We start from the raw sequence: 23,427 nt of genomic DNA on the forward strand, positions 1-23,427 counted from the left end.
TTGCGCTGCAGAGGCTGCGGGCAGCTTCGCAACCCAGCACTCAACCGCTGCGCCACCAGTGAGGCCCTGATTTCTTCTTTTTTTTTTTTTTAGACTTATTTATTTATTTACACAAGCACTGGGTACAGTCAGAAGTACGGGAGGGTGAGAGAATTCACCAGCGTCGGAGCGGGGAACAGAACAGGCAGACTGATGAAATACACTGCTGAGGGGAACAGTGGACATGGAAGGAGAGGTCTGCGCCCCATGTGGGACCCTCCCTGGTGGCCTGGGATTCATGCATACAAGAGCTGGGCTACAGGCCAGAGATGCAGGGGAGTGAGAGGATTCACCAGAGACAGAGTAAGGAGAAGAACACAAGCAGACTGACTGAAATACACTGCTGAGGGGAGCAGCAGAGGAGTCAGGAGAGGTCTGCTGCGCTATGTGGGTTTCTCCCCTGCTGGTCGGGGATCGAACTTGTGCTGCAGAGACTGCATATTTCTTCACAGTGTGGTGCCCAACCCTTTGTGCCACCAGGGTGGCCCTTCCCATACGATTTTAAGTACTTGATTATTAAAAAGAATGAGCTCTGGGCCTCTCTGGTGGCACAGAGTTAAGTCTCAGCACTATGAAGCTATGGGTAACCAGCCAGGGAGCAGACCCACATGGCGCAGCAGACCTCTCCTACCTTGCCTGCTGCTCCATTCAGCAGTATTTCAGTCAATTTGCCTGGTCTGCTCCCCACTTTGTCTCTCATGAATCCTCTCACCAACCCCCTGCACCTCTGGCCTGTACCCCAGCTCTTGTATGCATTAAATAAATCTTAAAAAAAAAATAGAAATGTATATGATTTATGTATCACTGTAGACATTGCAAACAGCCTGGGCAATTTATACTGTTCTGTCTGGGTAGTGGGATAGTGGTGATGATTAACTTTTTTCTCTTAGTTTATTTGCATTTTCTACCATGAACATGTATTTTCTCTATCATTTAAAAACAAAACACTAAATGTAAAATAAAACAAAACAAATCCCAGTCCCATCATCATCTTAAGGAAAATGCCCCAGAGTAGTCCCCATCAATGTGACAAGTTTCTATCTACTTACTCATTTTCTCTATTAATCCTGCTGGGTTGTATCAGTATATAAAATAAGTAAATCTAGGGTCTCCCCAGTGGTGCAGCGGGTTGAGCGCAGCTCTGTGAAGCTGTCGGCACCCTCAGCAGCACCAGTTTGATTCCCAGCCGGCCAGGGAGCTACCCACATGGCGCCGCAGACCTCTCCTGTCTTGCCCGCTGCTCCCCTCAGCAGTGTATTTCCGTCTGTCCGGATAATCAAGCATGTTTTAACCCCTTACGCCAACAGGGAGGCTCCTGCTTTGGTTTTTAACAAGGCAAAAATATTATTTTCTCTGTCTTTTGAAAGTTGTTAATGTGATTATTTCAGCTATATTACGGGCTACACTGGAGAGAAGCGGGAACCTAACCATCATTTAGAATGTTATTCCAATGGAAAATATTTAGCGTTCCAAGTAACAAATTTGCAAAGGAAGCTCTCTTGTGTCTCATCAAAGTAGAGATACCTGGAATCAGAGGAAGCAGGTGACAGACCCTTAGCAGGAATGATCTAGGCAGATCACTGGAGCCTTATTTCTTTTGTCCAGGAAGGCCTTTCTATTCGTTCTCCTTGCTGTGGAAGTTTCTGGGAACTCCCACCTTATACAGCTCTTTAGCCCCCCCAGCTCCCCTCCCTCCCTAAAGCCCACAGTCATTTGTGGTTCAGAGACAAAGGGTTCTTGAATCAGGGTTATTGTCCATTTCAGCATTAGTTTAATCCTTTGTTTCACTGCTTCAAAGGGAGTTCTGAGTTCATTATGACTTCCAGTTTGGGAATACATCATTTTTGTCAGCAGTAATTACAGATTTTTTGGATCACTCTGTTAATAGAAGAGTTCCTTATACCAGGAATTAATTTTGTTTTGGAGTATAACCAAACCTGTGGTATTTTTCTGCATGCAGCCTTATTTTCCTATCAGTTATAATTTTCCATTCATGCCTAAAAATAAAAGAGTCAAATTTATAGGACTCATCCTTTTCCATGAAGCAAACTGACTTTATTTCCTGTCTCTTGAATGGAACTCAAATTCAGCAATTTGCTTTTAACAAAACAACCTAAGCTTTAATAGTGTTCTCCTCTGTTAGAAGAGCGAGACATTGCAGGGTCATGCGATATTGACAGAGGTAAAAGCACTATTTCAAGTGCTGGTTTTACTTGTTGCATATATTATTTAATTTTCTTAAGGTTTTTTTTTTTTTTTTTTTTTTTTTTTTAAACTACTACTACCTCCATTTTACAGTTGAGAAGATTCTGGTGGAGAGGTTGACTTGCCCCTGGTCTCAGTCAAAATGGCAGGGGTGGAATTTCAATTCTGTATCTGGCTCCAGAGTCAGGGCTCTTAACCAGTGTCATACACTGTTTCACTGTTGCGCAGTTGTGCAATGACCTTGACTGTGTCTACAAGACACTGGGTTCAGCACTAGGTGTGAGGCTGCAACCTAGCAAGACCCACTTTGATAGATGGTTGTAGTAGGTTGGTGAAATCAATAGCTATTTAAACATGGCCTGTGGGACTCAGGAGGTGGAGGCAAAGGTCTCAGTGAATGAGGTCTCTGACGCAAAAGCCTTGAGAAACGATCTCCAACGATGAATGAGGTTGTCCGCTGCCCTGCTTATATGCCCTTCAGGGTGCCCTGCTTTCACCGTGATAGGCCCATTTACAAAACTGGGCAAGTTTTCCAAGACTTGATTGGCACTGGTGTGCGCTCAAGCCTGATTGATCCTTTAAAAAAACTCTGCATCTTGGGGCCTCCCTGGTAGTGCAAGCAGTAAAGTCTCAGCACTATGAAGCTATTGGCAACCACGGTAGCATCAGTTCGATCCCTGGTCTGGGAGCTGACCCTCATGGCGCAGCAGACCTCTCCTGCCTCACCCACTGCTCCCCTCAGCAGTGTATTTCAGTCCATCTGTCTGTCCTGCTCCCCACTCTGTCTCTGGTGAATCCTCTCACCTACCCTCCACACCCCCGCACCTCTGGTCTACACACCAGCTCTTGTACACATAAATAAAATCTTTATAAAACAAAACGAAACAAAAAACCTCTGCATCTCATACTCTGAGTGGCCCTAGCTAGGTTCAGCGTTAAAAGGCTTGTCTTCTGGATTCAAACCCCAAACCTGGTGGAGGGGGAAAACCCACCTTGCACAGGGTTTGGCTGTCTAGTGCTGGGGCGCGGCAGGGTATCTCTCAACTAGACTGGTGCTTGGGTAGCCTGGAGTATTAGAGAATCAGAAAGAAGGTGATCCTGGGCAGCAATGGGCAGAGAGAACAAATTATGTCTCAGCATAAACAAGGTCCTTCTCCTTTGAAACACCACCAAATTCCCACTAAGAAATTTTGTTTTCAAAAAAATTAAAGAAAAAAAAAAAGACTTCTTTTTTAAAGAAAAGTTATACTTATAATAAATTTGAGAGCCTTTTTATGTCAAAAGGGATTTTTTTTAAAAGATTTATTTATATATTTATACAAGCACTGAGTACAGTCACAAGTGTAGGAGGAAATACACTACTGAGGTGAGACCCCGGGTGAGACAGGAGCTGCGCCATGGGGGTCAGCTCCCTGGCCTGGGATCGAACTCATGCTGCAGTGGCTGGTGATAGCTTGATAGTGCTGTCTTTAACCCCTGTGCCACCAGGGAGGCCTCTCCCCAAAACAAACAAGTCTTCCTGATTAACTTTCAGGTCATCTTTAAACTCCATCCCATTGGTTTAAACAAAGCCTTCAGGGTGTTGAGTCTCAGCTGTTAATGTGAAGAACTGATTTATTTATTAAAGATTTATTTATGCATACAAGAGCTGGGGCACAGGCCAGAGATGCAGGGGGGTGTGGGAGGCGATGAGAGGATTCACCAAAGTCAGAGCAGGGAACAGAACAGGCAGACTGACTGATGTACATTGCTGAGGGGAGCAGTGGGCGAGACAGGAGAGGTCTGCTGGGCCATGTGGGGTGCTCCCTGGCCGGGGATCGCACTTGTGCTGCAGAGGCTGTGGACTGTTCCATAGTGCTGCACTTAAGCCCTTGAGCCACCGGGGAGGCCAGAGAACTGATTTATACTGTTAAAATAATGTGCCAGTTTTCTTTCAGACTTAACTATGACGTGCAACACATATCTCAAGCTTACAGAGGGTCAACGTCATCACTTACACAGCAGCCGTCTGGAAGATTGCTATTCCTAACCTGGGTAATATTTCAGGCAGGCTCCTGCATCCAAAGGCCCTAGTGGGCAGCCGCTCAGTTCCAACCACATCCTCCTCCTTAGGCATGTAGCTGCCTCTATCTTTAGAAACATTTAAAATCACTTTAACCCCCAAGATGACAAGAACTACCCTTGTTTTCAACTTTAAACAATTGTCTACAAATGGCTGGTATTTATACTCCTTTAAAAAAAAAAAGAGACTGAGGGGAAAGGCTGTGGGGACTTAGTTCCGTCTTCTAGGTTGGAAAACATGTTCCTACCCCCACCAGTAGGTTACTATAGAAACTATCTTAGTGGAAGTTAATCATGAATAAAACTATATCCAGGACATAAATCTGAACCTTTCAGTGCTCCTTTGGGCACTGCAAAGACTGTAATTTATCTATAAATGACCTATAAATCTGTATGACTGCTATCTCTACTTTGTGTGTTAGGATCCAGTTATTCCATAGGACTGCATTTCATTGCCCAGTTTATTCAGTAAACACTAAGAAAGCCTATCCTTTCCATTTGGTAATAATGGACATTGACTGTCCTCTCTAATCATGGAACTGAACCCTCTCTGAAGCCTCAGTTTTGCAAAATGATCACTAGCAAAGCCTCTTGGCCGCTTTACATGTATTTATGGGTATCAAATATCTCATGCAACTATGTTGGCCTTTTAGTGACCTTGAGTTTTGCTTATTATGAGAACAGAAATCTTACCAGCAGAGGCAAAGGAGGCCCCCTCACATTCCAAATAAACAAGTTTCTCTGGCTACTTTTTCATCACTTGTCACTCATTAGCTTTACTTTGCTGAAGGTAGCAGTAACGACTTGAACTACTCCAACACGCCTCTCTTGGTTTCAAGCTAAAGTCAGGCCAATCTGATTAATGATCTTCCCCCACCCCCTTTTTAAGGAAGTAGAAAACGCTGCTGCAGTATTGGTAGAATAAACCATGGTCCTCATAATCACAGTATTGTGGTTTAGGCAGAATAACCTAAATTTGACATTATTCTTTCCCAATACCAGCTCCTTAAATTGGGGTTGAGAAATCTGATATATCCTAGTCCAATTTCCTTTCCTAACAAACAAGCAAATTATGGATCAGAATACTGAAATTATAGTTGGAACCACGTCCTCTGGCTTGTAGATGCTCTTCCAACTTGCTACACCAAGAGTGGTGAACTGTGTAGTGATGCAAAAAACAGCACAAATGACCTCCTGTGGTAGTTTTTAGCACTTCACATTCATATGTGAGGTGACAATGGCTATGAATGCCGCAAAGGCAACTGCTTGCAGCAGTACACTTTGATGTATTTTAGAGAGAAAACAAGGAACTCAGATCTTCCAACATTGTCCAAATGTCACATCCCAAAGTCTGAAAATACTAACTTTCAGTAACGGTACATCAGTGGAGAAAAGAATCATGACTAAGCAAAGAACTTCCAGTTTTTATTTAAACATTGAACATTGAACAATAAAAACATTCAACAAAGTTTTCAAAAATTAGGGTGGATGAATTTACAATACTCAACTTAAAAAGCAGCCCTTCACTGAGGGCCAAGGAAGCCAATAGTTCCATTTAAACAGCAGAATTGCACAACCGTTATTTTTACTCACATTTGATGGCACAGAAATGTAAGCCATACAAACTTCCACTGAGAGCCTCCCTATGCTCCAGATTAGAATTCAACTGGGGCAGAAATTCTGGCCTTTTACCCAGCTCCCTTTCTTCCAGATTAGAATCCAACTATTTCTTAGAATACTTTTAAACAAATCTTACAGGAAACACCTTAAAATAGTTTTGTGGCACATAAGACTGATCAAAGAAACAGCAAAACAGAAAGAAAATGTATGAGAACTGTTGCTCCTTGTTTAAAGAAACCACCCAAATAAAATATTTTCCCTAATTTATCTATCTTGGCTTCTTGTAATTTATTAGCAGAGATGAATTACAAGAAGCAGAATGCACCATTTTTTGGTTCTTGGTTGTAGCTGCCAGCTTAAGGGTTGATGACTGTAAATGTAAAGCAAAGTATGATGACAAATTCTGGAATGGAAAAAAAAAAATCTTTAGAGTGTTTATCTTTGCTTTCAAGTCAAGATAAAGGATTCACAGCAGTTTAAAGGATGATGAGGAGTCACAATGGGGCCCAGTAAAACACTATTGAACTCCTAAGATGAAAAACGTCATTAGGTAAAATAGTATTTACCCATAATATTCTACACCAACCTATTGGAGCTAATACAGCATTTAAGATTCATTTATAGACTAGGCATGGCAGCCTTTAGGAAAACAAACAAACAAACTTATTTTTTACACTCTTGAACCTGAAAACTTTAAGACAAACACACACATGTTAATATGTAACTTACGACAGCTGGCCAGGCACTTAACTTGGGAAGAAAATGAGATTTTTGAGGTAAACTACAACTGTTTTCAGCTATCACAAATGTATTACAAAAACCACACTTTATACCACACTAACTGAAGTGATTCAGCATTACACTATTAATTTGTTACTCAGTTGTGCCAAAACGCATACCTTGAGAACATTTTCAAGTTTTAATTTTGGCCCCATTTAGATACTTCTGTGCTTACAACATACTTGAGAAAACCATAAGACTCATACACACATGGGCCACCCGCACAGGAGCCCCAAATACGCGTCCTTTCCCCTAACTTGACATTTTAAAGAGTCACTGTCAGGCAAAGAAGAGGAGAAAGAGGAGAACAAACAACAACTGAGGTAAGAAGAGCCACAGGAAAACAGAGCAACCTCCAGAGGAGCAGAAACAAAGCAGCAGAGCCAACTTCCAGGTGCTGACAGGACTGGGAGCTCTCAGACTAACCGGACAGGCCCGCCCTGGACTCCGGGCCCCCCAGTCCAGTTCTTCCCTTCTCAACTAATTTTAAGGCAGTGCAGAATTTATTTAATAAATGAAAATTCCTACAGGGAAACAGGGGACCTCAGTAAGTGTCTACGCATTAGAAGATCACAACTGATGTAGCAATTTTGGAACTGCAAAAGTTATCCAAGTCTATTTTTATTAGTCTATTTCTCCCTAGAATCTCCAAGTGGAAATGTCATTAAGTTATAATAAGGACTTATTCTAATAACTAAATAACTAAAAACTAAAATTATAAGGATTTATCAATCATATTTTCCATTCCCTTCTCAAACAACAACTTCAAAGTCTTTTTTCTCAACAAACTCACTAACTTTTGTGACCTGCACAGACTAACCAACATCCTGCTTTGAACTCTTCAAAGATTATGAATAAAGAAAAAACTAAAATTTTGATCAGAGACATCCTCATTCTCCAAACTCAATGAAAAAAAGTAATGGCTTAAATAACCGTTACTACAGGGCTAAAGAAAAAAATCTAGATACTTTAAAGACGCCTCAAGCTACCAAATTTTTCGACTCATGGTTAAAGGATTTGTGCTGACCTCTTTTCTTTGCAGGACTAAGAGCATGCACCTAACAGAACTACTAGCTGGGGTTACTGGTGCAACAAATAAATCAATTTCTCTAACTGGCTCACTCAAATTCTAAAACTGTGACCCTGGTCCATTAGCACCATGCTTTCCTCAACTGAAAAACCTAGTAAAGCCACCACTGCTATAGAAGGAGGGACAGAGATTGGGGTGAGAAGGGGATCAAGGGCAAGATGCATCCTTAAGGTATTATGGTATGTGGTGAAAATGTGTTAGTTTGAGACCTGAAATCACCCATCACAACTATTAATGAAATAGTGACAAATATTTTTAAATTTGAACACTGTAAATGTAGAGCTTTTTAAACTGACCCAAAATTAAATACAAATGGAAGTTCACTGAGTATTAAACTATCAGTAAGCTGTTAGAAAGAAATTACATCATTTAGGTGTTAACCTACCAAAAAACAAACAAACACAACAAACAGGTTAGGTAAAACTTAAGAAAAATTATTCCCAATGTCATTTTTCTCTTGGGAAAGTCACAAAACAGGTTTCTGGAAAACGAACTTCAGACAGCTAAGATGGTATCTGCTATCATACTGGTGTATCTTTTCTCAACAGTAGACAAATATGTCAGACATTCATTTTCATGTATAATGGTTTCTGAGATCTCTATTCCACTGACACATTATAATGGAAGTCCACAAACCATTTCTAGGAAAAAGGCACTTTGTTGTGATAGTTGGTTTGACTACATGAAAGTCAAGAAGACTAAGATTCAAAAGTCAGTTATATTAGCCTTTGTATTCATGAACACAGAGCAGGTGCCAGTTTAGAATATAGCTGACAGTACAAATCAACCAAATAACAACATTAGCTGTTTTCTTAGCAAAACAGTAATTTATAATGTTTCTCCAAAAACCAACATAGTGCCAAGGTCAACAGTAAAAAGGGAAAGCCAAATACCAGCCGATGCTATGTTAGAGCTCAAGATACTGTTTTCTTCTACACAATTTTCATGTCTATAGTTTGGTTCTTTTTCAGAAGATGAACTGCTTTTCAGATGAAAACCCCGGGGTGGCAGAGGTGTGTTTTTATGTGTTGGGGGCGGGGGGAGAACCTAGGGTGGAAAAATACTGGGGAGTAACGAGAGGTTCATGTCTCTGGTCAGACAACCAAATGAGGAGGTAGTTATTCTGAGATCATCTCAAACAGTGAAAAATGTACTGGTATTTTGAGAGTCAGGGAAAGATCAGGAACTTCTCTGTGAAACTGAAGATAACAACAGGAATTCTTCTCCTCCAGGGAAGTCAGGACCAGGGTGTCAGTGCAGCTGAAATAAAGACAGATCTGTGTAAGTGGCACACAGAGTCTATGAAAAACAAGGCTAAGAAACCAACATGAAATAATGCTATTCTTTTCTAATTTTGTCCTACCTTGACAGTGGCTCTTTTCTGATGCTAGAATTTTCTAAGTATCTATAAGAAAATGAAACATACCATGTCATTATCACTCCTTTTGATAGTAGCCTTCAAATACCTAGCCAGTGCCAAGAACATGGTACAGAAACATTTTATAAATATGCCTAATTTCTAACATTATTGAAAACTTAACAATGTCCTTAAAATATGCATATTTTAAAAAAGTGTAGACCTTAGTATGCCCAAAAAGGATGCTGAAAGGAAAATTAAGTTGTAAGTGAGCAGAAACTCTCAGCTGAACAGTGACATAGAAAAAATAATAGCAACACTCCAAATTGACTGGTGCTAAATGATGATTTGGAATTATGTCGAGAGACCACAAACCACAAGCTTACCTTGTTACATCACCACACACGATAACCTCATGCAACCTTGAGTCCCATCATCACTGCTATTGAGTTTTTTCATTCGATACTGACGTATTTCTCTTACCAGTGTGTAAAAGGCATCTTCCACGCCCTATTGAATTTTAGAAAAATGATAGCTTAACAGACACAATCCAAATTGTACTTCTTTATGTGGATTTAAAACTCCAGTCATTAAATTATTAGCTGATAAAGGAGGATGATTTAATAAGAGGATACACTAATTTAGCATTCCTATTAAATCACATTAACAGGCGGGTAAACAGATGGCGTATTTTGCAAAACTAACATTCAAGTAAAGGAAGATGTATACTGGGGGGTCAGATAGAGCTACCAGGTCTAAAGATTCCATTCGGGGACTTAAACCCTAAACAGTATTGATAAAGAACAGGCTAAGGTTTAAGTATCTTTAATCAACGGTCTTCATTTGAGAAATATTTATGTCTGTTAATATAAGAGTAAAAATTTCATTATCATAATCAATTCATTTTGGACTTAACCTGAAGATTAAGAATATAGTCACGCATTGCTTCATACGAGGACATGCTCTGGGAAATCATTAGATGTTAAACCAAGCACAAGGGAAAATGATGCCATCAAGAGATGAGGTAAACATGAGGTGTAGGAGGCTGCTGCCAACATACAACACGATGATGTCATCAGGCCACAGCAATTTTAGCACTACCATTATTACATGTGGTCTGTCCTTGAATCAAACATCAATAAGCAGCAGTTCTCTGTGGAACACTATTAAGAATCCATAACAAAGAATGTGGACCTTTGGCTTCGGCAGTTAATCAAAGATTTTTTTTGCCTCCAACAAAAGGATGTTTAAGGCTATACTATACCTGTCTGGTCTTGGCTGAGGTTTCAATGAATGGGATCCCGTAACTCTTGGCCAGTTCATGGGCCTGTTTTGTGTCAACTGTCCTTGTTGGCAAATCACACTTATTTCCTACTAGCACCATAGGTACATCATCTGAGTCTTTTACTCGCTTTATTTGTTCCCTAAAAAAGGGAATATAAGAATAGCTTTTAGGAAAGAATAAACAGGCCCCCAAAATTTAGCAAATTTTATGTAGCCCCACTAACTTCTAGCAGTAAGTTTCTCTCCTCCCCCTACTATTTATAAAAGACCCTGCATACTAAAGAGACTGGTTCAAACTTGATGCAGCAGCCACAGAAAAGCCAAGTACCAGGTCACTTACTAGAGGAAATGGATGGTTAGTCTATTTGGACACCTGCCTTTTTCAGGCTCCTTAATTCTCCAAGAGCTTGGCTCTGGATTTAATTGGCAACTGAAAATCACAATCTCGATTAAGGTCTGAAGTATAAAAGTGAAGCTCACTGCCGCTAAATAATTGATCTACTTTTCTAGATGGCTGGTGTCCAAAGACTTTCTTCAAACAGAATTACAACTGAAGTCTAAAATATAAAATAGGAACCATAAGAACTATTCTCATTAAAGGGGGTCTAAAAAGGTCTTGGACTCCCCACCCTCAGCTTGTAAAACACACCACACAGCAATTTGGAAACCTGCTCTAGACTCTCTTAACCAAGTGTCCAACAGAACTTTTTACAACAATGGAAATATGTATGTGCATTATCCAACTATATCCACTGGGCACATGCAGCTAAATGAAACTGTTTTAATTAGTTTTAAAAGACACATATGGTTTGTCATCTGTTGCTATCAAAATGTACAGCACTGTTCTAAACTCTACCCTTGGATTACATACATGTTATGCACCCAAAATGCATTGCACTGGCAATCTGCACAGCTGTAACAGCTTATGTTAAGGAGTAATATAAGAAAACTGGCTTGTAGAAATTCAGTAAATATTGATTAAGTGCTTGCCAAGTGCTGAACATTTTATTATTAAGTACTATTTTTTTTTCCAGAGAGAAAATGGAAAGATTTAAGAGGAAGAAATCACAGAATGCAGCTTTGGATCAGTTGCTTCTGTGGGTAGACATCTTCAGGTGCATGCAGTGCAAGTCAGGACTCCAGGCTGAAGGTAAAGCACTTTATGTAGCACTTATTTTGTGTTAGACACTGTTCTGAATGGTTTACATATTTACTACTCAATTTTCCAACACTGTGAGGTAAATACTATTATTCCATATTATTGATAATGGAAATAAGGCACAGAGATCTAGTAATTTGCCCCAAGGTCTTCTGCCTAGTAGATGATGAAGCCAAGTTTCAACCTAGGAAGAGTCTATTTTCTTTTTTTTTTTGGTGGGACCCTCGCCGGCATCTGGGGAATGAACCAGTGCTGCAGAGGCTGCGGGCAGCCTTGCAGCCCAGTGCTCAACCGCTGAGCCACCAGGGGAGGCCCGGAAGAGTTTACAATCTTAATCATTACATTTCTGCTTAAAGAAAAAGAACCAAGAAAAGGATTCCTGGGTTTTTTGTCTTGGCTCTGCTGATATCATGTCTGAGAAAATCTAACAAACTATCTTTTAAACTCTATTTCTGATTCTGTAATATCATTCTAGCTTTTTTTTTAATAGTCTAACTGAACTTTGAAACCTTATATTTCTATGGAAAAAGACCATTCTATGTACTTTTACCCTGCTTTCATCTTTACTACCCAATTATTTACCATATTCTCTTTTACTGCAGAAATGTTTCTCAGAGCTATTTCAGAGAATTTCTCTGAAACTCCTTTTTGATCTCATAACGATAGTTCTTGTATTATAGTCCATTAGCAAAATTCACTTCTGTATCACAAATTCCAGTAATAATCTACTATATAAAATAAATTCCATTAACTTTTAGTTGTCACCCAAGATCCTCAGTGTCAAACAACTTAGAACCAATTCTTCTCTTAATTAACAATCTGTGTCTTCCCTAGTGTGGTATTTCTCACCTCCCTACAAAACTTCAGAACACACTCAAAGATCACCCTTTCAGAAGAAAGCAATGTTCCTAGTACCTGTAAAGATTAATGTCTGCAAATGATTTGCTATTATTGATGGCAAATACACAAAGGAAGCCTTCGCCTGTCCTCATGTACTGGTCTCTCATGGCACTGTACTCCTCTTGTCCAGCAGTATCCAGTATGTCCAACAGACAAGTTTCACCATCTATAACCACCTGTTTTCGGTAAGAATCCTGGGTTGTGGGGAGAGGGGAGGAGCAGGAAGAGAAGGAGATTCAATATTATTAAAAGCCAGAAAGAATGCAATGCTATTGCCAAGGTTAAATAAGCGCCGTACCAAGTTCGTTTCTGTCTCTCAAAGTAGCATTACATAATCACAAACAAAAAGTAAGTCACCCTATGAAAAAAGCCTAAATCCTGTATGACTGCAGAAAGGAAAATGTGGTCACTCAGTTCCTGGAAAAGATGGGGGAAAAAAAAAAGTGATAATTCAAAAGTCAACTCCACAGCAGTTAAGCTAGAGATTATGTTTAGTGTATTTTACTGAGGTATATTTTACCTTTTTTTTGAATTGCTTATAGCAACTTCACTGTGCATTATCATTATTACTATTTTTTTGAGATTTATTTTATTTATTTATGCACATAAGAGTTGGGTGTAGGCCAGATGTGTGGGGGTGAGGAGTCACCAGAGACAGAGTGGGGAGCAGAACAGGCAGACTGACTGAAATACACTGCTGAGGGGAGCAGCAGGTGAGACAGGAGAGGTCTGCCGCGCCATGTGGGTTATCTCCCTGTCTGGGGATTGAACTCCTGCTGCAGTGGCTGTGGATAGCTTCTTAGTGCTGAAGCCCTTGAGCCACCAGGGAGGCCCCTTCACTGTACATTAAAATCCTAAACATACCTCCGCCGGTTTTAACCTGGCCCTGGAAAGTGTCACTTGTGCTAATGATTCAATGCACAAATACTTTTTTATATCAGAAAACGTTAGATTACCAAAGTATTTTTTGGAAAGTACTTTGTGTGACTCACATAAAAAAATACTTGCAATGGGGCATTAAGGGAAAAGTTTCATTTATATTTTAATACCTTTGTGCTGGAATTCTGGTTCAAAGAAAACCACCTCATCACAGTAAAGATCTGGCTTTGTTAGGGGGAAAAAGGATGTCCCAAAGCAAATTCCATATAGGCTTTGTGGACTCCACCCCCACCCCAGGTCAAAGCCAAAGACACTGGGAACTCCAAATCCCATCACCACCCAAGGGAAAGTGGCTGGGACCTGAGGGTGGGGTTAAGCAGCCAGGTGGATACAAAAGGCAGACACATGGGCTTTGGGGGCGCTCCATTTTTTGGGCTCTCGGCCAGTTTGCAGCGTCCGGCCAGCTCTGAGAGTGACTTTGGGTTTCCAGGTCGTCGGATCGGGTAGGACGCATTAAAGACTTTATTTCCCTATTTTCTCCCTGAGTTGTACATTTTCCTTATTTCTTTTTCTCTTGTAAATAAACCTTTTATTAACCCTTTTGCGTGTGTCTGTAGTAGAGTATTCATAAGTCCCTTTAAAGCGCGCGGGTGAGGACCCACAGCCAGGAACCCGTTTAATATCGGGGTTGCTCTATAACAGCTTCAGAAAAAAAGGGAAAAAAAGGTTTCCCGCTGACCAGTTCCTTTGTAACTCCCTTCATCGAGACTGTCATGTACACTTTCAAATTAACAGGGAATTCACATTGCAACAACTTCCTTTCATCATGAAATATGGGAAAGGGTATGACTTTGATGAGATGAACAAAATTAAAATTATAGATAGACTATTTGGGCAAACAGTTTGTATTAACAGAAGCCAGACAAAGTGCTCATCTCCTAGCAAGGTGGGGAGTCTACCCACTGGAAAAGAGTATGGGAGAAGTCTAGAGGGCAGTGGAAATAGTCTGTATTTTCATCTGAGCAGCAGTTAGTTAAGTATACACAAGTCTTAAAAGTCACTGCACTGTACAGATTTATATACTTCACTGGTTGCAAATTATCTTTCCATCAATAAAGCAAAAAAACATTAAGCATTTCTAACTTTTCATACTTAAGGTCTTAAGCTTGAAATGTATTTCCTAAGGAACAACTAATTTTTAATAATGACCACATTAGACTTAGTTTGTGTTACTTAAAACACTCACTGGCTGGGTTGTAGAGTGACCAAGATGTGTATTTAAAGAAATACAATCTCTAGGGAGACATTTCTAAATTGAATGAAATTACAAAATCTTTTAAATTATCTTAGATGTCACTTATTGAAACGAATCTATAGCATACAATTCCATAAAACAACCCAATCTTTTATGTATTGCCTTACCGCTCACAAAATAATTAAAACATGGTTTTTCACAATACCCCTGTGTGGTAGGCAGGGCAAGTTTACCTTAATTTAGTAGATGAGGAAAATGAGGCTCAGAGAAATTTAATGATTTGCTCAATATCACTTAACAATAAATTGTAAACAGGGGCCACGGAAATCCTAGACACAGTGATTTCAAATCTCATGTTCTTTCTGCTTTAGAAAGCCAAGACCCAGTGGCAGCTACTTCAAGAATAAACTGCAAAACACCAGTTATTGTGCTGAGTCCTTTCTAATGGAGATTAAGAGCAAAAAAATTTGGAAAGGAGGTATCCCAAGACCAGAAACTTGGGGGGTGGGAGGGAGGGAGGTAGAAATGATTAACATAGTCGTTAAACAAGCTATTAAAAAGCAAAGCATCCAGACCCTGAGGTGGGGCTATGGAGATTGGGGTCCATTATTTAAAAAAAAAAAAAAAATCACTAGTCCTTTCAAACAAAACAAAACATAGAAAAAACCCCTTAGGCACCAACCTTAGAAATAATTCAACAACAGTTAACAATTCCACAAAGGCACGAATCCCTCCCAAAAAGAACATTTATCAGTGCATTTGCTGCAAGACTCCGCTCTCCTGCCCGCTGCCTTTGACTAAGCAGGCGTTGGGAGAAGCGGTTCTCCGCCCGCTGCTGTGTCTGTTCAACAAGCATCCTTTCCTTCTCTCTCCTCTTGGACATAATTCACTGTCTCTGCGGAAGGCAAACGCACCCGGTGCCGTTAGAAGGGGAGCGCAGATGAAATTTTTCTCCGAGGGAACCCAAGAACTAGGCTCTGAACCCGATAAAACCTCTCCAAATCACATCGCTTTCTACTTACAACCTCCCATTCTCCCGTGAGACAATCGTTCTCCCTATGGCCATTCTTTAAAATAGATCGACCCCACAGAAAGAAACCAAATGAGTTCATCTGAGTTTGCAAGTTTATAAAACTTTCAAAATTACAAGCGTTTTAGAAAACCGTCCACAGCTAATAAAAACGCACTCTCGTCCGCAAACGTGAGGAACTTTCCTTATGGTATTCGTGTACGCAGTGTCCGATGTAGCTTTTCCCTCTTCTGATTATTTTGGTAGCTAAAGATTAGTCACAAGGTACAGGAACGGGGTACAAGGGAGGTGGGGTCCGCCAACCACCGCTGGGCCGCACTCACCTCTATAGTGGGATCATATTCGTCTACGAAGTGGTTCTGGATTAGCTGGATTGTCAGTGCGCTTTTCCCAACGCCACCTGCTCCAACCACCACCAGTTTGTACTCGGTCATTTCACACCAGCAAGAACCTGCGGGGAAGCAGCAATGAGGGTTAGTCGGCGAGCCTCAGCGACAGGACTTCGAAGTTTTCTAGACTCAACAGCAACTACAAGCAGGGTCTGAAATGCGTCGGTTCCGCGTCGGGAACCCGCGCCCGCCCAGAGCTCCAAGAGAGGAGAGAAAAGCGGCACTCGCAGGGCACGGCGGGCTTCGGGATTCTGGACTAGAGTCTCGTTACTCCCGATCTCGCCTATTTTCCAAGTCCCCGGGCTCCGCCCTCAGCCTAAAGTCTTCTCCCAACCCCCGCTCCCCAACTCTCTCGGCAAGTCCCCCCGACCCGGGGGAGGAGGGCCGCGAGACCGACCCCCGCTCCGCCGCCTGTCTCCGGGGCGCCCAGCGCGAGCTCAAAATGAAGGACCCCCGCCCAGGGCCTTTGTCTCCACTCCCGGCGCGCGCGACGGCCGGCGGCGGCGAAGCGCCCCGTGTTCCTGCGCCAATCGCGGCTCGCGCGCGGCTCTCACCTCAAGCTCGGGTGCCTCCGCCTCCGACAGACTTAGGACTACCGGGAGAAATGTTGGAGACCCCGGAACCGCCATTAAAAGCCCCCACCTGGGAGCGGCACTTCCGGCCCCGCCCGCTACGTAATCAGGAGGCGCCCGGGGCGCCCGAGGCCCCGCCCCGGCCACGTGGGCCTCGGCCGGGAGTCACGCGGCCAGCCTCGCCCAGCCCCGCCCCGCCCCCTCAGGACGTTGCAATAATGAAAGTGCTAGGTGCTAGTGTCTCAAAAATCAGTAAAACTTTATTCGCTTCCATTCTTTCGCCATTAACAGAAAACTGGAGAAAGCAAAAATGTTTTGTGTTTACAAAGATAAATGGCCTCTTTACCCAGAGAAGATCAAAACCTCAAATGACAAGGGGAAGATAAAAGTGCCCTCCCCCACATCCCCTGAGCTGACCCCTGCCACCTTAGACACAGCCTTCAGTCCACTGACCAGGGACCCTGTAAATGGCCAATTCAAGATGAGGGCCGAAAAATCAGACCAATCCGTTCCCGTGATAGAAAGTCTACACCAAGGGTCAAGTGCCTGTATTTTACAGGACACAGGAACCAGGCGGCTACTTATAAAAAAAACAAGATTCATTTCAGGCACAACTTTTTATTTTTTTTTTTTTCGTTTTGTTTTTTGTTTTGAAATCAGTAAAAGAAACTGGGTCCTAGAAGCTGCAGTGATCTAAGCAGCAGCAAGTTTGTGCATTCGTCCTTTTGTTGTTTTTGTTTAAATACGTTTTAAATTATCACACTGCTGGCACACCTTATTTGCATGAAATTCTGCACCATACATACTAATTGTAGTAAAGTTACCCTCCCCCCCCACACCCAGGAAGAAAAAAAACCTACTCTGGAATTAATTTTCACTGAAATCTAACCAAACTTCGTTAAGTGGACTGTGACAAGATTATAATTGATATGAAAAATAACATTTTTAACATTTGGCCATCAACTTAAGGAAATGTTTGCTTATATAAATTTTTGTAATTTTTAAAAGGTAATACATTCTACCCTCATATGGTCCTCAGAATTAAAGCATAATGAACAGGAAGGAAAAGGAAGAGAATGCAACCGAATGCGGTGGCAGAACATCTTGCCGGAAGTAATGAAGGTAGAGAATATACTAAATATCAAGTGCAGAATTTCATAGGGCCAACAAGATAACAGTCTATATTTTTCTCTTATACAGGCGAAGTGAATTTTGCAATTACCAGTTGCGTTAAATGCACCAAATAAAGCTCCTAAAATTGATACTATAAGGCGCCACCTTAAGTTTTCCAGGCTGCAACTGTGCATAATTTTAAAATGGTTTTCTTAAATTTATTTATTTTTCTTTAAACATAACACGAGGAAGGTGTTAAAACTGGTGTAATAGCTCAATAGAATAAGTATTCCAGATTTTGGGAGGGATGAAGAGGGAGATATTCAGAACCCTTCACCAGAATCCCCCCAACTTGATCATAGTGGATTAATGATGTGCTTTGTGGATGTGGTTAGTCAATGACACCAGCTTGACGAATCTTTCTTTCTGCACCAAAACCCTGTGAAGAAATAAAACTACAGTTAATGACCTCAATGCACAACAATCAGTACTCGTAATTTCAAAACGAACCACAAAACATTATTTTTAGTGATCTTAATCAGTTCTTTCCTAAAGGAGGAAGTCTATGTTATCCCTCACAATCCATTATCTACATACACTATGCTCAAAGTATCAAGAAAACCAAGAAATGTACTTTTTTTTTTTTTTTTTTTACATTTTTAAAGGACAGGTTTATTAGGAAATGGAGAAAGAAAAAGAGGTACCTATATAGTCACAGGCAGGTAGGAAAGCTGCTAGAAGAAATGTACTTATTGTGAGCAACCATTTTATTAGAGGTTGAACCAAATATGTGTGGGACATCTTCACCACTTACAACAATACCAAAGCTCCTTGCTTCACTGAGCTCTCTGAGTTATGCTGGTCTGTCAGTTGGACGCTTAAACCTTACATGACCCCATACCATTGAGTTATCTGGTCCCCTTGGTTGACGAAGAACCATTAGGCGCGGAGCACTGGCATCATCCAGAGTGATGTTCTTCAAGCGATTGACCAACCTATCAGGTCGTGGCGCTGCAACAGCCTTGGGGCCCTCACTGTAACAAAGTCAAAAGGTGAAAAGGAGCAACACTTGGTGGAAGAAAGCAAGTACTTGCCAAGGAGTGTTTTCTACATAACTGCCCAAATGACTCACTTTTAATGAGGGGGGGTGTTTGTGTGTGGGGAAGTCTTGCCTCATCTAGCCAGCCAGCAAGACAGGACAGACAAGTTTGTTTATGATTTTATTCCCAACTCAAAGTTTACTATCATAGGAAAATGGAAAAAAAAATCAATGGGGGAGGGTTATCCCTAAGACTGTTCTGTAGCCAGAAAGTCCAGTTCTACAGACACATAGCAGATACGAAAAATACTCAGAAAAGTTAAATGTGAAGAAATGTTTCCAGGGATTTCCAGTTCCTCTCATGGTTAACAATGTTGAAATTAAAAAATAAAATCACTCAAAAGTCAGAACTAAGCTAGAATTAGAATTTTAACCATGAAACCTAGAAGATGGGTTAAATGGAAGAAAACCCTAAACAGAAAAAAAAAAAAACCCTCTTCAAAAAAAGAGAAATACATAACCTTTCTATACTTATTATATAGTAAGTACCTAATAATGTTTCATTGGTTCACATATATGAGACTAAAGTTTAGGCAATGAAAACTAAAGCTAAAAAAAAAAAAAAAAAAAAACGCTAATAGTGTCAAGAAATAATCAGATGTGGCAGAAGATTTAAAAGAAAAAGTAGTGGAAAAGTGAAGAAATGTGATAGAGATTAGAGAAAGTTAAATAGTTCAGGGTGATTACTAATCCAGCAACACTCACCAGACTCGCCAAACATTGCAAGCGCTGCACTTGCCAGTGCGCTGATTAAGAATCACTGAGAATTCCACCTCATCTCCTGCCTGTAGCTCAATGCCATCTTGCACTTCTTTCACATGGAAAAAGAGCTTCTTGCTATCTCCAACTTCATAGTTAATGAAGCCAAACTAAAAACATAAAACAAAACAAAAGCTAAGAAAGAGATGCAACCTAGGGGGAAAAAAACACCTTACTTTAAATGAAGCACAATGCCTGACCCTAGCTGGAAGGGGTTTATAAGACATGATATTAATACTGATACTCCGTATCCTATAACATAACAGCTGATAGGTCTGTAAAACTTAGTCAGATCAAGGAAAAAAATGTATTTTATTTTATTATTTTTTTAAAGATTTATTTATTTATGCATACAAGAGCTGGGGTACAGGCCAGAGATGCGGGGGGTGAGAGGATTCACCAGAGACAGAGTGGGGAACAGAACAGGCAGACTGAAGTACACTGCTGAGGGGAGCAGCAGGTGAGTCAGAGAGGTCTGCTGTGCCATGTGGGTTGCTCCCTGGCCGGGGATTGAACTCGTGCTGCAGAAGCTGCAGATTGCTTCACAGTGCGGTGCTTAACCCTTTGCGCCACCAGGGAGGCCCAAAAAACGTATTTTAAATCCAGGCCAAAGCTTCACCGAAACAAAGAAAGGTTGCTTTATGCTTTCATATATTATATGAACTGAGTTTTGGAATTAAGCAAAGCCATTAGGGAGCTGTTACTTAAACATTTAATTTTGACCCCTTCTAGGATAATTAAGTTGTATTAGAGCATTACAAAGGCCATTAAAAAAATGTACAGGGGCCTCCCTGGTGTCGTAGGGGGTTGAGACATAGCACTATGAAGCTATCTGCAGCCACTGCAGCGTGAGTTCAATCCCCAGCAAGGGAGGTGACCCACACAGCGCATCAGACCTCTCCTGTCTTGCTCGCTGCTCCCCTCAGCAGTGTATTTCAGTACATCTGCTTGTTCTAGTCCTCACTCTGTCTCTGGTGAGTCCCCTCACCCTCTGCATCTCTGATCTGCACCCCAGTTCTTGTATGCATAAATAAATATTTAAAAAAAAAAAATAAAAAATGTTCATGGCACTGCTGTTGAAAATATCCTGAGAATTCATAAAAATTTCCCTGAGATCTCCCTACCAGTAGTTTTGTTTGCCCTAAGCTTATTTTATGAATCCTTCTACACACAGTTTCTGTGTGATCTGCAAATAAACACTGACCTAAAGTGAAAAAAAAAAAAAGCCTTATAGTCTTTCTAGTCTGAAAGTCTCACGCCAAAACTTTTCTTCATTATATAATGTCAACTATTAATACCACTCTTTCTTTCTGCTAATAGCCATTTTTTTTCTTTTCTGACTTTTTTTAATTTTAAAGATGAATTGATTTAAGCATAGAAGAACTGGGGTGTAGACCAGAGTTGCAGGGGGTGAGAGGATTCAGAGACAGAGTGGGAAGCAGAACAGGAAGTGGGAAGCAAAACAGGAGGATCTACTGAAATACCCACTGCTGAGAAGAGAAGTGGGGAGACAGGAGAGGTCTGATGCAGCATATGTGGGTTAGCTCCCTGGCTGGGGATGGAATTCTGGCCTCAGCAGTGATAGCAGTGATAGCCCTGACCGGTAAGCCACCAGGGAGGCCCCCTCTGGTAATGGTCTTCAAATTTTTATATGCTATCTCAAACCACTGAGAAAAGTAAAGTAGAAATGAAAGCCCAAATGACTGAATGTTAATGGTTTCATTTTGGTTGAAAAATTTTAAATTTTGGCTAGTATTCAATTATCAAACCAATAGAATCACATTCAGATCCAGAAACACTACTACTTACCTGATCTTTCACACACTCCACTGTGGCCCTACGCAGGGGTGTGATGTTATAGGCCATAGTCTGTGCATTTTGGCCCAGGACACACAATTGAAACTTGACACTCTCTCCTTTCTGCAGGCAATCCCCTTTGTTGGCCATCCCAACTATGCCAAATGGATAGACTTCACCTTTCATATCTCCTGTAGGGAGAAATAGGTATAAAGTCTAAGAGCTAGTATTTCACAATATTCCTCTGCTGACAGATCCAATAAAATAGTAAGCTGCAAAAAATGGATTCTATTCCCTAAGTCTTTTTGAAACCTAAGAGTTTCAATTTTAAAGATTCAATAAAATCATGAATGTTAAATACTACCATGAAAACAAATAAGAATTTGTAGAACATTATCACCTTACCAGCTATTAAGTTTTAAACCACACTTACGAATTTAAAAATAATTATTACTCACAATCTCACTATGTAAATATTCTGGCATTTAAAGCACTATGGGTTGGCTGCTCTGATCCACTGGATTGTCTTCTTCCTAAATTCACAATATGAGCCAGTCAAAAATATTTCTGACTCTAATTGTGCATTAAATATGCCAGGCATAGGTGAAAACAATATAAATGAATTTCTTTGGAATGCCACCTCCTTTATTTTGACTGTGGCTCTCTCAAATAGGCACCTTTTTTTCTAGATCAGGTTCAGCACACTTTTTCCTTAGGGGCCAAACATTTTAGGTCTGTACATCATACTGTCTATGTCACAACTATTATAGTGAGAAAGCAACCAAAAAATGTATGTAAATAAATGGCTGTGGCTGTTTTTCAATAAAACTGTATCTACAAAAATCCAGCCAACATATTTGCTGACCTCTGTCCTCAAGTAAAATGTTGGTTGGAAGTCAGTGCAGGCTGATAGTTGCTTATCAGTTGACACTGATGCCTGGATGGTGAATCTACTGCATCAATCAACACAAAGTGAAAGCTTCAGAATGGAAAATACTTAAATCATTTTCTTGATGACCACAGGGTTAAGGGAAGGTTTTCTTTACAAACATACACGAACAAAACACAGGAGACATTACCAGCAAGCAAATCACACTGAAGAACCAGACATTAAGTCTAATGTAGAGGCATTAATAACCACCATTTACTAAACTTATACTGATTCATATCTAATCTTTATATATCTTTTGAGGTTGAAGACAGTAGCCATATGTTAAAGATGAAGGAAATGCAGCAAGGAAGATTTAAGTAATTTGAAGTCTAGATCTAGAACTGCAAAACCCATGGCCTAATATTGATTTAACAGTTGCATTCCTAAATAAAAGAACTGTTTTCCTCACTAAGTGGGGGAAATGTGACTCGTGTAGTTCTAGCAAAAAAAAATCAGGCTTGTGCATTTCAGAAGTTACCCTTTTCCACAAAATCTTTGGACTATATCTAATTACTAGTTTGAGTTAAACGGCTAGGAGTTAGAGGAAAGAGGTAGAAAATCCATGTCAGAGAGGAGGAAAGGTAACTGCTATTCCCCTGTAAGTTACAAGTTAACAGCCCATACCCCATGGCTCTTTTCCTAAGGCAGGTGGGTGGGTGGGAGTGGCCGGGCGGCTTGGCATTAGTTTAGGTATAAACAAAGTCAAGTCATGTTTGAAGGTGTGTATGTGGCAGCAATGTTTCTATGTAACACAAATCCCCACGAATCTCCTGTGGTAAAGGAACATGTTACCAAGATTTTCTTTTTTTTCCTCAAATGACTTTATGTTGTCTCTGATTCCTACACAAGATTTCTCTCTGTAAGCAAGCTATCATCTTCGATTGTATGTTCAAACCCTCATCAATCCATCTTTATGGTAACTCTGCTATGCCAGTGATCCAGTACCCATGCCTTCCGTTTCTACTGCCAACTTACTCTACACACAAAATTGGTCATTCTGGTGGTACTTATTGAGGGGAGGGGGTAGCAATAGGACTCAGGGAATTATTCAAGATGGCGGGAAAAAGCAGGAAGTGAAAAATACAGGTAGCATTGGTCAGGAGACAAG

The 23,427-nt window shown here is 40.8% G+C and overlaps 2 protein-coding genes across 4 annotated transcripts in view; both read right to left on the reverse strand.

Annotated features, from left to right (window-relative positions):
• Positions 1 to 5,702: 5,702 nt before the first annotated feature.
• Positions 5,703 to 16,830, reverse strand: NRAS (NRAS proto-oncogene, GTPase). Of its 2 annotated transcripts, none has more exons than XM_037500678.2 (7): positions 16,603 to 16,830; positions 15,983 to 16,110; positions 12,511 to 12,689; positions 10,417 to 10,576; positions 9,539 to 9,662; positions 9,159 to 9,200; positions 5,703 to 9,055 (listed from the first exon to the last, which is right to left on the reverse strand). In XM_037500678.2, exons 2-5 carry the CDS (start codon positions 16,091 to 16,093, stop codon positions 9,543 to 9,545), a joined length of 570 nt encoding a protein of 189 aa, XP_037356575.1. In that variant the 5' UTR covers positions 16,094 to 16,110; positions 16,603 to 16,830; the 3' UTR covers positions 5,703 to 9,055; positions 9,159 to 9,200; positions 9,539 to 9,542. The 2 variants fall into 2 exon arrangements, with proteins under 2 accessions (XP_037356575.1, XP_037356576.1); XM_037500679.2 differs by lacking the exon at positions 16,603 to 16,830 and adding an exon at positions 16,446 to 16,496.
• Positions 16,831 to 17,218: 388 nt separating this feature from the next.
• CSDE1 (cold shock domain containing E1) overlaps positions 17,219 to 23,427 on the reverse strand; it is a 37,128-nt gene continuing 30,919 nt past the window's right edge. For both annotated transcript variants that reach the window (XM_037500676.2, XM_037500675.2), the window contains 4 exons: positions 21,401 to 21,579; positions 19,538 to 19,701; positions 18,635 to 18,767; positions 17,219 to 18,172 (listed from right to left, as the gene is read on the reverse strand). In XM_037500676.2, coding sequence (XP_037356573.1) covers positions 18,125 to 18,172; positions 18,635 to 18,767; positions 19,538 to 19,701; positions 21,401 to 21,579 — 524 coding nt within the window. In that variant the 3' untranslated portion in view covers positions 17,219 to 18,124. The remainder of the gene's footprint in view (positions 18,173 to 18,634; positions 18,768 to 19,537; positions 19,702 to 21,400; positions 21,580 to 23,427) is intronic.

Source organism: Talpa occidentalis, unplaced genomic scaffold (genome assembly GCF_014898055.3).
Source record: "Talpa occidentalis isolate TD23 unplaced genomic scaffold, MPIMG_talOcc4v2.1 talOcc4.9, whole genome shotgun sequence".
NCBI classification, from domain to species: domain Eukaryota; kingdom Metazoa; phylum Chordata; class Mammalia; order Eulipotyphla; family Talpidae; genus Talpa; species Talpa occidentalis.

Bases quoted from the DNA above. Each gene is read 5' to 3' on its own strand.
- NRAS (XM_037500678.2), bottom strand. From the start codon at position 16,093: ATGACCGAGTACAAACTGGTGGTGGTTGGAGCAGGTGGCGTTGGGAAA. The intron at 12,690-15,982 runs GTGAGTGCGGCC...CCCACAACCCAG, and splicing joins AATATGATCCCACTATAGAG to GATTCTTACCGAAAACAGGT. The intron at 10,577-12,510 runs GTACTAGGAACA...TCCCTTTTTTAG, and splicing joins GCAGACATTAATCTTTACAG to GGAACAAATAAAGCGAGTAA.